At 41.2% G+C, this 14985-nt stretch overlaps 1 protein-coding gene and 2 non-coding genes across 3 annotated transcripts; 2 read left to right on the top strand and 1 right to left on the bottom strand.

The window, feature by feature from the left end:
- Positions 1-103: 103 nt before the first annotated feature.
- trnav-cac (transfer RNA valine (anticodon CAC)) lies at positions 104-176 on the top strand. The gene has a single exon. It is a non-coding gene; the product is annotated as a tRNA-Val (tRNA).
- Positions 177-3589: 3413 nt separating this feature from the next.
- On the top strand, positions 3590-3662 carry trnav-cac (transfer RNA valine (anticodon CAC)). Its single transcript has one exon. It is a non-coding gene; the product is annotated as a tRNA-Val (tRNA).
- Positions 3663-4445: 783 nt separating this feature from the next.
- Positions 4446-13719, bottom strand: maneal (mannosidase endo-alpha like). The gene is made up of 4 exons (XM_019268105.2): positions 13002-13719; positions 12643-12752; positions 7112-7188; positions 4446-5483 (listed from the first exon to the last, which is right to left on the bottom strand). The coding sequence occupies exons 1-4, from the start codon at positions 13504-13506 to the stop codon at positions 4847-4849; spliced, it is 1329 nt and encodes a 442-aa protein (XP_019123650.1). The 5' UTR covers positions 13507-13719; the 3' UTR covers positions 4446-4846.
- Positions 13720-14985: the final 1266 nt, after the last annotated feature.

The following is a 14985-nucleotide window of genomic DNA, read 5'->3' as shown; positions in this document are numbered from 1 at the left end:
CTAGACAAAATAAATAAATAGCCTTACAACAGACAACTCACACAATACGTGTTCATATATACGTGTAGAGATATTAACCATTAGGGGGCGTATTAATGCATCGGTTTCCGTAGTGTAGTGGTTATCACGTTCGCCTCACACGCGAAAGGTCCCCGGTTCGAAACCGGGCGGAAACACGTTTTCTCTTTGTTGAATCTGAAACACTTTTTTATTCCTTATAACATATTTTATCCATGTGTCAGCTACAAGCAGCAGTGACTCTTCTCTGCAAGCTCCCTGCATTACACCAAATTCTCTTTGCTGTGGTTTTATTGACGATCACAGTGAATTGATCCATTACAATCCATCATGTGCCAATCAATAAACATGATAAAATACATTAGAAATATTGATCTTAGTTTAAAATGATGTAATATAATTCATTTAGCTTTAAAAATATCTGACACTGGGACTATGTGCAAGTGTGTACACATACAAAGTAATACAGTTTGTTTCTATACGGGTATTGTGATTTCTCTGATTAAAGGCCTGTGTTGTAGCAGTTTAATTGATGTTTCTTAACTGTCTGAAACATATGGAGCCATATAAACAAGCTTGCTTCATCCTCTTTTCCTCATGTGTGTACACAGGTTTCATTAGAATGTAAACATGTTTAACGTCTGATAATAGTTGTAATATTAAGAAGGAATGACTGAAATAATCATTGTATCCTTTACTTCATCCCCAGAGCAGGTTAAAACGGCAGCTGAGGTGTTAGGGAAATTACTGAAAAAATAATGCATTATTCATCTCTCATTATTCGTCTAAAGTGGGGTGACATCTCGTTGCTCATTTATGCAGAGAGAGGAACAATCATATTGGTCATTATTTTGCTTCCACATTACTTTCTAATTGCAAAATCCTTACCTGTCCTTGATATCTTGTTCAGAATCTGTGTGACAGATGGTGATACTGCTGCAAACATGAGCAGCATTTCTTCCACTACGCAGCTGCCCAACACAGTCTGTTCAGTTTCCTGTGTTGACAGCTGCAGCTGGATAAAAAAAAAACCCAACAAAGTTCTGTTTTGACCTTGAAAATAGAAGTTTTGATCAAATTATCAAAAGTAAATTAACTGATAGTTGAGCCATACACCGGTTCTTAAACAGGTTACAAGTTTGTTTACATAGGTAGGTGACCTTTACTGTGATTTCTAATGAAAAAATCTAGGTTCCTCTGGGAATGTGTACTTTATATACCGTATTCCGCATTTCCATTTAGCTGACGCTTCAAGGTAAAGTGCAACAATAAGTACTACTCACATAGAAGTGACAGTTCAAGGAGGGGGATAGTTGTTGGTAGTGCCAGAAGAGGAGGTATTCTCTGAAGAGCTGGGTTTTCAGGAGGTTTTCAAAGGTAGAAAGGGACGCCCCTGCTCTGGTGGTTTTGCAGTGTTGGACAAAAACATTTGACCTAATGATGGCGCTGCAGAACCAAGGATGTCTGCACCAAATTTCATGGCGATCCATCAAATAGTTGTTGATCAATTTTTAGTCTAGACCAAGAGCCATATCACTGTCAGGGCAAAATTAACAGTTTATACCCCAGCACTAGGCAGAAATAAAGTGGCAACAGTAGGAGCAGTAGTTAATATTGTAGTTGAGACACAAACATTAGAAGTACTTGCAGTGGCAGTTGTAGTATTTTATTGCCCAAGATTCAGGGAGGTCTCAAGCGTCTAAATTCTGTTAAGAGGCTTTTCCAAGGAAAGATTTTGAGAGAAACACTTTGTGCCTGCATTTTCCAAACTGAAGTCCAGCGATGATTAGCTGCTGTGAGGCCTGACATTTGTAAGTGCGGTGCCAGGTATTAACAAGTCATTTTCATGGGCACAGACTGTATGTGGGCAGAGCCATTAAAGCGTAGCATTAGAGTGTCCTGAGGGATCAGCTTTGCTCCAGTGATTTCTCATTCACATGAGGGCTGAAGCCAGGATACTGGCTCACTACGCCTGCTGTGTTCCACTTCCAACTGCCTGGCATGGCGGGACCTACTCAGGCTTCACTGGTGAATTACACAGGATACATGTCGCCTCTCATCACCCAACTAAAGTCAGGTCTACACACTGAAGGCTGCTCCAGAGGCTCCTAAATTTAGGATGATGCATTCTGATTAGAAATGCTTGAAATGTCTAGGTGTTGGTGGGGTGTTACCACCAAGTACAGTTGGTACATATGAACTCTTGAACCTTTTATTTGCTTCAGTTCACTGCACTGAAGTACTTTCACGAAGTGCCCGAAGACCTCTGTCCTTTTATTTCTTTTAAACATAGGACAGGGAACATAACCCAACTCAACCATTGGAAACTCTTAAAGCAGAAGCTTTTATTAGTAAAAGGATTGCTTGGACAGCCTAAATAGAAAACCAAGAGATGACAAACTCACAGTAACCCCTTTGGCTTCCTCTTTTCCTTCCCTCATATTACAAAGCTGTGGATCTTCATTAACACATGCCTCTAACTACAGCATTGGGGCAGTGGTAGTGTTTCACATGCCTCTAACTACAGCATTGGGGCAGTGGTAGTGTTTGTACTATTACAGGTATTTAGACCACAGGGAAGAGGAGGTTTTCAAGCCTGGGTCATGGGTGAATGTCGTGCCAGAACTGGAGCCAAGCAATGTAACCAGGCTCACAACAAACAAGCAGATAGAAATTTGGGGGCCAACCAACTATGATAAAAACATGACTCTTACACAACTAAGAATAGTTAATTTAGTACATAAAAGCCATGATAAACACAATAATTTTCATTCATTTCAGTGGAGGTCATGCATTTCTGCAACGGCAGTCTGCAACGCAGGGGTTGCTGCAAAAAATGTCAGTGAAGATCACAGGACTTATCTGTTGTGGGGGAAAGAAGTCAGCGGTATGAATTTGAAAAATGTGTGAGCAACAGAGGGGGAACAGTATCTGACGGTCATACTCGAAGCTGTCAGGATGCATTCCTCCTGTTTTAAATGGTCAAATATAATGATATCAGCCTGAAAATCACAGGACGTATCTGTTGTGGGGAAAGAAGTCAGCAGTATGAAATTGAAAAATGTGTAAGCCTCCTTTCCTATGGAACAGAGGCAGAGGAAAGTGATTGCCTACTGACCAAAGAAAACTACTTGGTAGTCACAATATTTATCAAATTTAATAACAATAATGTCACTGCGGAGAGTCCTAATAACTGTATGAAAGGTTACTGGGTGATTCTTAGCTACAGTGTAACTTTTTGTTACAGTTAATTAAATTTGATATTTTTTCTCCTCTCTGTTACCATTAGTTACAAATAACTTTACACATAAGTAGCAAAGGTCACAATATGCCAGCAGAGTGAAAATGGTGGGAAACAGCGCCACCAAAATCCAAATTGTGGCCAAAAATATATTACATCCTACAAAGAACCACCGTAGACAATGAATAGCAAGTGGCCTCAATAGCCTTACAACAGGTGTTTACACTTCAGGTGGCATTAGAAACATTTACAACATTAAATCATACAGGAATAATGTACATTTATATATGGTAGAGATATGGACCGTCACGGGGGCGGGGTGGTACAGCAGTTTCCGTAGTGTAGTGGTTATCACGTTCGCCTCACACGCGAAAGGTCCCCGGTTCGAAACCGGGCGGAAACACGTTTTGACTTTGTTAAATCTGAAACACTTTTTTATTCCTTATAACATATTTTATCCATGTTTCTGTATGCATGATTGTCCCCAGTAAGTGTCCGCAAGGGTATTACTCTCATCATTTCACCATGCTTCACATCTCCCTATCACAGTTTACAGGCTGACTTCCACATTTGACCATACTTACTATAGTCAAGCGTGCACATAATCATTTTGGATGTACTTACTGTTGTTTTTTACATCCAAATGAAGTGGTTTAGTTCATCTGGCTTAACTATTGGAAGCTGATGGATCATCTGACTATTGACTTGTTGGACTTTGCTGTAGCAATGTCACCATTTACCCAAATCTCAGCTTCTTCTATGACTAACATCAGTGATGGCCAAAACTATGAAAGCAACTCAAGTTGCACCAGAATTATCCTTCTAATCACTGAAGAGGTTTGTATAGATTACCTATGTTTCTCTGTTTAGTAAAGTATTTGTTTTAAGCACTGAATGGCAAAAGAACCAGCCTAACTCTAACCCATTGCGATTTAAAACTTCAACACACCCACAATTTAGGCCAGCTGAAGCAGCTTTGAGCGGTTTGAACTCTCTCTTTTTCATATCTTTTCTTTTCTCCCCACAGTGATGATTTCACCACCTACAAAGAAAATACAGCTTCAAAACGAGACTGTCTGAAGGCATTGACTGAAGTGCCACATTCCTACAAACCCAGGCTCCCCTTAGACTTCTTTGATCATTTCTAACCTTTTTTTTTTTGCACAGTGAAACCAGCCACCAACAGTAAACAGACACAAATTTTAATTTGTCTTTGAAGAAATACAGGAAAAAAGTCTTTCATCATAAGAAAATAAGAAAAGAAAAAAAACTCCTACAGAGCAGAGTTACTATACATTGCCATATTTTCTCGATGATACAGAACAGAGTTGTTATCGGGAAACAATGATTGGCTGTCCGTCATTGTGACCTTGTAGCTTCAACACATCAGTGACATATTAACCTGTACAAAAAATGTTAGTGATTAAAAACAGTAAGGGTAGAGTGAACATTTTTGGGGTAATCTGATCAGAAGTGCTCAGAGTTGGAGAAAATCAGGTGAACGTAAAGGGGTCGTCTTTTAACAGCGCTGACTTAATGTCATTTCTGGTCATGCTCAGGGCATCTACCAAAGAAATAAAGCCTTTCTCACATCAACCACTTGTCCTTCTCCTTGTTGAAGTTCTCCGCCCATTGGCGAGTGAGCTCTAAGTAGTGGTCTGGTTGGTTGGGCTGGTAGTCTAGGTACAAACGGGTCACAGTTTTCTTGGGTACAGCTTTCTCTATCTGCGTGCCTTCGTGCCATTGGTTAAAGGAGGTAATGGTGACGATTTCTGGTCTGACAGACAAAGCTGCCTGCAAAGATGTCTCGTAGTAACGTCCGTTAACCCGATTCCTGGTGTTGTGGTTGTTCCATGGCCGAACAGCTGTGTCCACGTACCCTGGACCAACACTGGGAATAAATAGCAGATTATTTGCATCGCAGAAGGTCTTGATGGCTTTCCAGTTCTGGTGGGACGAGCCAAAGGAGAAGCCGTTAGAGGCAAAGTAGGTGTAGATGCCATCAAACCCACTAGCATGGATTTCATGTTTGTGGCGCTCTTCAACAATGAGGGCGACAAAGACGCCATCGTAAGGCGTGCCTCTGATGCTGTGGGAGCCTTTGGTTGTCAGGAGCTCTGCCCAGGACTCTGGTGGCATCAAGTAGGAGTCATAGACATAAAACAGAGGCAGGACTCGCCCTGTGCTGGACCTGAATCTGTAGAAGGCGCCATGCTTTCCATACCTGGGAAGAATAAGAACAAAAGCAGAGAATTTCAAGCTGTTACAACATGTGCAATGTTTTAAAACAGTACTATATGTAGACTTGTTGTGATTCTAATGGCTGTAATTGGCATTGCTGCCTGCCACACTCTTTTTTGTTGTTGTTGTTTTGCTCCGGGGCAGCATATCTGGCTTTTTTCTCTCTTACTTTGTCTGGATACTGTTTGGTGTGCTTTGAGTGGTTGTAGTCGACCAACCACTCAAAGCACTTTTACAACACTTGTCACAATCATCCATTTACACATCCATTCATACACTGAAGGCTGTCACACAAGGTGCCGACTGCTCATTAGGAGCGATATACTGCTTCCTATCCAAAGTGCACACAATGATACTAACCCCACCCATACAGTTCTGTATTTTGCTCAGGAACATGTCGGTTGGACTTGGGCAGCTAACCAGTGACCCTCATTACTGGATGACCAACGTTAGGCCACAGCCATCTTGCAGCAGTTTCCTGTTGCGATTGGAAACGAGGTTGATGCACATGGTGACACCGAACTCAAACAGTAAATTTGAAGGCCTTAAAAACCAAAACAATGAGCTTAAAGGTTCTAAAATGCTCTATAAAGCTGAGGGGCCCTGCAGAGTCAGGTTGGTTTCCACTATGAGAACCACCTTTCCGATTAGACATCATTGCTAATATAAATATATTGATTAGTGTAGCTTTTAAGGAAAGTAGCCATATGTCTAAACTGATATTAACTGTAGTAAAAGGCAACATTACCATTATAAATGAGCACAGTAATGTACATGCTAGAGGTTTAAACTTCCATTCTTCTTGTCTCGTCTTGTCTCGTCTTGTTTGTTTGATTGTAATTCTACCATTTCAAACTGAACGACGCTCAAACGTCACACATTGCGCCTTTAATACAACAAAGATTTCACAGGCTTGAGTTTGTGTCAGACGTTCAGAAAATATTTATGCTTCGCCCGACACCATCATCTCTTTTTCCGTCTCTCCGGTTTTGGTTTCATTTCATACAGATGGTCAGCTCAGTGGGTTTCTGAAAATATTGGCAGCAAACATAAAGTCCAGTTTCAACTCAAAGCACTCTAGTCGGGGCTTTGATTTGACTCCAGTCTTGCATCATTATAAACATCACTGATCCTCTTTATTCTTGTTCCTAGTCACAGTGTGAGATCATGGGCTTCTTTTTTTAATCAGACTACTACTGAATATCTTATTAGATGAAACACTATCCTATTAGCCTCACAGCCTTTCCCCATGTCTCTCCCTTAAAGGGAACACATTTTCTATATATTTTAAGCATGTTATGTTGTGTTAGTTATAGAAAAAGCTGTATTTCTGAGGCATGCAAAGGGTCAGGCTTCTTCTGACACACATTTAGACTGGTAGAAGTCAGAGCAAAAGGTACCTGCTGATCCATTACAGCGGGATCACAGGGGAGACATCTATATTTAACAACCTCCTTCCTCATCTTCCCTTATCAGACTTCGTGTTTCATCGGATCGCCAGACTTCTAGCGTCAGCAGCCACCGATATGGAGAGCAGAGCTCGACTCTGTGGTCAATGAAATGAAACAAATCGAGCGCAGAGGAAAGTTGAAGCAAAGACAAACAACTTACTTGTCGATGATGTATTTGATGTTGTCATGCATGCTCTGGTCCGTCCGTCCTTTGTATGGCTGTATGTGAAAGGCCACCTGTGCAAAACACATGTGAACATGGATATTAGCAAATTATTAATCAGATTATTAAGAAAAAATAATCAACACAAATACACACATACCTGAAAAATAAGGGGTTAAACAGAGTGCACGGTTCTTCATTATTCCACTGTATTATTTGTTTTGATGGACAGGCGGTATGAAGTCAACATTTAGTAATTAGTGTTGTGTGGACCTCGCTGATAATTCAACAAAGCTATAAAAAGCAGTGTTATTTTGTGCTCACTCTGGAGGTGCTTTGTTGCGTGTAATTCTTTTTTTCCTTTGTGACTTTTCCTACTTATTGAAACCAGACTGAATGAGCATTCTTGTGTTTGTGTTTGTGTTTGTGCCTCACAAACGGAATAAAAATAATCTCCCGTTGGAGAGGCACCGTGGTCCATGAGCCGTCAGTCAACAAAGTAAAAAAAAAAAAAAAAGGCAAGCAAACAATATCCCGTTCGTCTGGTATAAAGATAGAAGGAGACAAAAGAGCAGACACAACCTAAGTTTAGTCCGCAGGATGCTGAGGATTTCTTGTAAATGGAGCTGAGAGGGAGGAGGAGGAAGAAGAGGAGAGCAAATGAAGCAGATGGTCACCATTCCCAGAGGCTTGTCCTGTATTGTCATCTCATCTGTGAACACATTCAGGTAACACAGGATGATCTATTCCACTAAGTAGAAGTGTCTCAAAAAAAAAAATACTTCTCAGTAATAATTAACGCTGCAAAGGGTATCTACACACTCAGATTTGAATGTTTCATAGTGAATTTTGGTTAATCGCAGAAGATACTTTTACAGGAACTAAATTAAAACATGAAAATCACCCAAAAAACTGCAGGTACGAGCATGATTTCACAGAGAACATTGTGTTATGTTCTCTGGCAGGAGTTGAAAGCTGTGTGATGGATACCCGCTGTCATCCAGGAAAAAAAAAACGATGGCGCGCTCGTTTGCTTCAGTCACAAAGGAAAAAAAAGGTCTACTGCAGCTAAGCGGCAAACAGTGAAGCACTGACAGAGCTGTCGAGCCACAAACGCCGAGCGCTCGACGCCCACTCCATCTTTCAAAAGAGGCTGCAAGGTCTTCCTAAACAGTTTCCATGGTAACGTGTTAGTGTTTGACGCCTGGGCTCGGGCTTGTCATCCGCCTCGACTGGTTGGGAATCATGAAAGGCCAGCGAGGTAAGACGGTGCTCAATCTGCTCCTGTTTGGCTGAATAAACAGCGAACGGATGCGCATGAAAAGCACTTTGTTTGCTCAGATCTCCTCGCGCCGTGCGATGCCGACAGACTCTCATATTTACTTTCCAAGCCTCAGGTGTGTAGGCGCCATGGGGCCTACACACCGCGGGCCTCCTGCCAATGTTTGGCTTTTCGTCAATCGATGACAAACACTGACCTGAAGCGGCGTTATATCATCATGTGCTGCATTAAATCAGCTTATTACAGTATGTAAAGTGAGATGATAAATTCAAGACTGCGGATGCATGAAAGCAAAGTCTTAAAATCTGTGCCAGGCAACTTTACGTCTTGACAGGCAGAAAGTGTGCCTGACATATTATATCTGAAAAATCCTGCAATGTTGCAATGCACCTGTTTACATATTTCATTTTTATAGACCTGTTCATACTGAAATTCTGTCAATTTATAATTCTACCATACTGCTTTATTTATATTTATATCATACTGCCATACTTATATTTATATTGATAATTCTGCTTATATGGTTCATACTATTTATATCTCCAGACTTTTCTATTCCCGGATGTCTTTTAGCTTGTATATATTGTATATATATATATTTTTCATATTTTCATTTTCATTTTTATTTTTATTTTATTTTTATTTCATATTTTATTTTATATATATTTTTACATCTTCACACTGTTTGGACAGAGAGAAACGTAATTTCAATTCTCTGTATGTCTTGTACATATTGCAGTATTGACAATAAAGCCGACTTGAACTTGAACTTGAACAATGTGACCTGAGATGACTGCACACAAACACATTCTCTCTCCTCTGTGATTCTTTGACCAAAGACACCAAGAGGAACAAGACAGACACAAAGTCTAATGTCGACTAAGTTAGCTTTGCTCTGGAAAAATTAAAGACAAAATAATTTGTACTCCTCCTCAAGACAGGGATATTTTCTCACGGCAACCAGAAAATGTGTGCCATTATTATATATAATTACAAAGCTTTTAAGGGCTATCATACGTTCCCCTTCAGCCTCCTACACGTTTAAAATAAATCAGCCGTAATTAGCTATAGTGTAAACTGTCGTGGTTACTGCGTAAGATCGCGTGACATGTGTGGAGTCAGAAACTGGTAATTACAGTAAGTTTGATATCACACGTAAGCACAATTTGGTTAGGCTACCTCTAAATCTTTTGTACAAAGGGTGTTTTTATTCCTAAAGAGCTGCATTTTGTGTTTATCCGCACTGGTGACTACGTAAATTTATTTTATTGACAGTATCCCTAACACAAATAGAATATGTTAAAAATGAGAAACAAAACAGTTTTTGTGTTTAATAAGCTGTATAAATAGATTTTAGGCCATGTATTTCTTTATTTTAGCTTCCTGACATTTGGTGCTGGGCACATAGTGTACACTGAGTTTTTTTTTTTTTAAGAGCCTGGAGCCTGCTGTTCCTGGAAACGAGTAAAAACTGAACCAAGACAGTAAAGATGTGGGCCAGAAAACCAAAACAATGAGCCTACGGATGCTGAAAAGCTGCATAGAGCTGAAAAGATCTGCATAACTGGGTGACAATTCTCTGTGCCTTTGTCACTACAAACAACACCTCCCACATTACACATGGTCATGGCCCACCGCTCATATAAAAATATTCATTAATGCAGGCTTGATGGTTAATGACAATCCGATATATATTTCTTGGCAAGAGTACACGTTTGTGTGTTGACTGTTAAAGGAAGAAAGGCTTGATCAGTCCATTCAAGTATTCAGATCTCATCTATGCAGCACTGTGTAGAAATTGGTATATTTGTGATTCATTGTCCCCAGGTGCAATACCACTGATGTAAATATGTTATGATTATATTACTTATGTGAAAAACTAGCAAATTGAGTACCTTCAACAGCAAGAAGCTCAGCTCGGCGTCTGTCTTTCAGCCTTTTATTTCATGAAACTACAACAACTAAAACTCAGTCCCAGATTTACTCTTGCACGACGGATTCTGCTTGGTCTTCTTCTTCTGCTTCCTCTGTCACTGTCCTCTTTGGTCTGTCCACAGAGGTTGTGAGCATGGTTACATTACCCACTTGGCCGGCTCTGGTTCTGGCACGACATCAGCTCAGCTTCCCATGAGCATTCTCCCACCTCACAGACCTAAGAAACCTCCTCTACTTCTTCCCAGTGGTCCAAAACGCCTCTGGTACAAACACTAACACTCCCCGAGTGTTCTGAGCTCACAGTCTGGGCAGCTAATAATCTGAGCTAACATTAACTACATAAAATATGAACCAATTTCATTAAAATCAGTAAAATAGTTGGTGGTGTGAGACTCGGTAGTGATTGCACGTCAAAATAGCACAGAATTATTAAAACTGTGTTACACTATGTTGCTTTAAAACAAGAAAGCTCGCTTGTTTTAAAGAGGGGTTGTCGTGACGAGAGATTTTTGTCATTTTCCGCATCACCAAAGTTTTAATCTCCCCCTTCTTGTTCATGCTGAATCGACACTTCACTGAGCAAACGGGGTCAATCTTCACTTAATTAGTGTGGACAGGGTATACTAGAGCAGCCTGTCGCCTGATATCTGTGACACCGGTGGTCTGGTTTGGATGGGATTAGGATTCCTCTTCACAGCTCATTTTGCTTTTGTATATTGACAGAAAAACTTCAACTCATGTCAAAAGCACTATATGAAATGACATGCAAGGCACGCATATAGGACATTTACTGAAGAAATGCACACACGACTGCTCACAAACACAGACTTCAGCCTGTATTTTGTCAGCGGCAGCTCTGGTGCACTGAAACACTGGCGCATTAGCCCTCAGGTCAGCTGTGAGATACACACTGTTGTGTAAGTCCGACAGAGACACACAGAGAGACCCAGTTCTCAGGCTAAGACTCCCATATAAGGAGCATGAAAGTAAACTGAGCGAAAGCTCTTCTGTCCTCTTAATGCTGAATCTACAGTCTGCGCTCAGCTCGTTTTGCCACCGCTGGGCTCAAGCACCTTCAGCATCTTATGGCTTTGACCCCTTTACGACTTTGTTATCCGGAGTGCTGCGCCTGAAAGAGAAAATCTACCCTGAAGTTCTTCAAAGTCTTTAAAAATCAGCGAGAAAGACGTCTGAGAGCGGAACATTTTCATCTCTCTGCAACGTTCATATTACTGTAAATGTCAGGTTTTTTAGGTCAGAGCGTTGAAATTGAAGATGCCACTGGGACCCACTGGGTAGGTACTAATTTCTTCACCGTCTGGAGCCTCGTTGGACCAGAATGCAATGCAGCTGCAAGACCTGGTGCATTTTGTAGAAAGGGCACAACACTTTTTCCTCAACTGGCATGGTATTTTTAATATGCACCTAGCAGCTGGGCTCATAGTTATGCCTAGAACCTCAAGAAAAACACAAAGGGAGTCTTCAGTCTTTGTGGCCCTGGTCTCAGCATCAACAGTCTTTTAGTTTTTAGGTCTTGCTTTACTTGACTTTTTTGTTTTCTGAAGCACTTTGGGCTTTGTGTTTGCATGAAAAGGTGCTAAACAAAGTTAAAGTTTAAATTTAACTGGACCAAATGCAGTCTCAAGGACTTGTCAACACCAGCGTTGAAGAGCAAAATTTCCATTGAAGTGAATCAAATCTTTTACTGTGAGTTCAACTTTTGGTGAATGCTTGGTAGCAAAGGTCTTAACTGAGCGAACAAAGAGCCTCAGACTCCAGGACTTAGTCAGTTTTTCTGCAGGAGCGAGTTATAACACTCACTAAATACGCTGATTAAATATAAACGCTTGGCAATATCTTCATTTTATAATATCCTTACTCATTATGTTCACATTGCAGGCTTTCTTGAAGACTCATTAATGACCCACTGTGTCTCTTCCAAGCAGTGGCTCATATCTGATACCAATATGAAGTGACACAACTGACAGAAAAGTTCACATTGTCTATTTATCTCAGTATAATTAGGTTTGATTTAGTTATAATTTCCACAGAATACTGCTACTGTTCGTCTATGTTCCATTTCAACATGAACAAATGATGATTGCATGTCTAAGAATACGATTTTTGTTTGCTTGTACCACATATCCATGCAGCTTTCTGATATTCTCAAATAAATCAAACTGGAACATTTACAGATGCGGCGTGTGAACGCATAGCCGGCGATAACAAGACATCATGTTGTTCTCAGCTTTAACATTCATTCAGTAAATCATCAGAAAGGAAAAAACATACCGGTTGTCTCACCAGTTACCTTGATGCTGTGCCTGTGGGCCGCGTCCATGACAGCAGGAACCATGTCCTCTGTGGGCTCCCCGTGGTCGTCTGCCACCTCGGGAGGATACCAGGACAACACCAGCACCCCTACAACGCCACAGTGTGGGTGGGAAGTTTTAACAACGTTGGAGGTTAAAGCACGGTTTTGTTGGAGAACAGATTCACATGCATGAAATGGTTTTGCAACATTATGCAGGACCCAGAAGTTGCTCATTCCAAAGGTATTGACATTCAATCTTATCCTGGGTTTTGCATAATCTTGTTGTTTTACTTAATAATCACAAAAATGACAATAAAGCAGAGAGATGAGAGTGAATGAATTGAATGAACTGTTACCTGCTGCAGCTGCTTCTATCTGGGCCATGTGTGACTCCAGCACCTTTGGGTCCCTGGAGCTGTAGGGTCCAAGCTCAGGGTAAAAACTTGATGCAATGTCTTCTGGAGGTGTGTGCCTTCCTTGGGCATGACTGGCTGCGATCTTGGGATCCCAGTGTGGCACCAGCACATGATCCCAGTGAATGTACTTGTTGTCCATGCTGGGAGATCCGTACCACAGGTAGTAGAAGATGTGCACGTCATAAAATATGCTGTAATCTCGGTCTGATTTGGTGAAAACCACTTTAGTGTCGCTGCTGCCCATGTGGAAGTGACCCGGCGACGCAGCCACGTCTTTCACATCAAGCCTCCTCCTGTCGGATCTCTCCCCGATGAAGTCAATACCGGGGGCCAGGTCTGAGAAGCCGTCGCTGGGTTTCAGCGTCCTGAGTCCCATCATGGCCCCGAATATGAAGAGCGTGAAGAGGAAAAGTGCCACAAGAGCCTTCCTGCGGAGCCGCGTCATTGTCGCTGTCCGTGGTGCTGCAGAGTCCTAACACTGGTCCCTCTTTGAGTCCGGTCCACCCATGAACGTGCAGTCGTCGTCGTCGTCAGGCAGGTAAAAGAAAACGCAGCTACAACCTAAAAGATCTCATTTCGCTCCCATCCCTGTGCTGCTCCTCCTCCACACATCCAAGATGATCACCTCTTTTTTTTTTTTATCTTTCTCTTTCCTCATGTCTCGTCAGAAATAAAAATCAGTCTGCAAAGAGCTCATGCAAAAAAAAAAAAAAATCAAAGTACAGTTACCTTTCCAGCCAATGCTTTGTGCGTGTTTCTCATTTCTGCATCTGCAGATGCTCCTCCTGTCATCCCATCCATTCACATCAGCATCTGAGGAAAGAGGTTCACTGCACATCAGATAAACACTGTGTTTTTTTTTACTGAGTGTTCATGATAGACGACAGAATGAAACATTTGTTTCTGAGCAAGAGGAGGGAGGTGGGATTATCCCCCCCAACCGGAAACACAGACCCCTGTATGAGGAGTGATTAATGCCACAAGACAGACAGGAAGTGGAGCCCTTAAAGGGACAATATCTTCATAAAATGGACGTGCATGTATGTCTCTATCATTGGTTGATCCAAATTGAGCGGGTGCGGTCACAAGTCACCAAACAATATTTTTAATGATATTCGGGTTGCAGAGTTTGGCAGACAGCTGTTTTATTCAGGTCGACAATATCCTCGACTGAGTGAGGCTATGAAAAAGGCCTAAACTAGAGGAAACAAAAAAATCACTCCAAAGGAAAACTCTAAACCTCTCTTATTAAAGATTAACAAAATCAAAATCACTCTCAACGAGGAAAAACATAAGGCTATGAAACATTAACTTAAGGCGCTCAAAAACGAGGCTGGAAACACACTAGGCTAAATACAAAGAAACAAAAGGGCTAGACTAGGAAGTACAACAAAAAATCACTCTTGCAAGGTAGAAAACAAAAGAACACTAGAGCTAAGATGCTGTGACTGTGGGCTATGGAAAAGGGCTTTGGTGCACGCTACAGGAGACGAAACACTTCGGCACAGGACAAAGGGAGACGCAGACAATATATACACAAGGTAATGGGGAACAGGTGGAAACAATCAAGGCGGGGAAGACAATCAGACCGGTGGCACATGAGGAAGGGCAAGTGACCTGAAACGAGAGGACAGGTAAATACCACAGGTATTAAAATAAAACAGGAAATGACGAGACAGGACAAAAAATTAACTTGAACTCATTGCGGTGTGACAGCGGTCGGTCGGGTCGTTTGAAATAAAGATGCCGAGTAAAGTTTTGTAATTTATGTAGTAGACAAAATTTTCTGTGAAATACACAGACTTTATTGGCTGAATAACTGGCACGAAGAAACCGCATTTTGATAGGCTACTTTTAAATTAATATAATAACTCAGTAATGCCAGTAGTTTTATGTAGCACGATGACGCTACGAAGTTAATCAA

This window comes from Larimichthys crocea, chromosome XIII, assembly GCF_000972845.2.
Source record: "Larimichthys crocea isolate SSNF chromosome XIII, L_crocea_2.0, whole genome shotgun sequence".
NCBI lineage: Eukaryota > Metazoa > Chordata > Actinopteri > Sciaenidae > Larimichthys > Larimichthys crocea.
Note: the sequence above shows the minus strand (reverse complement) of the source record. Positions and strands in the feature narration are given on the sequence as shown.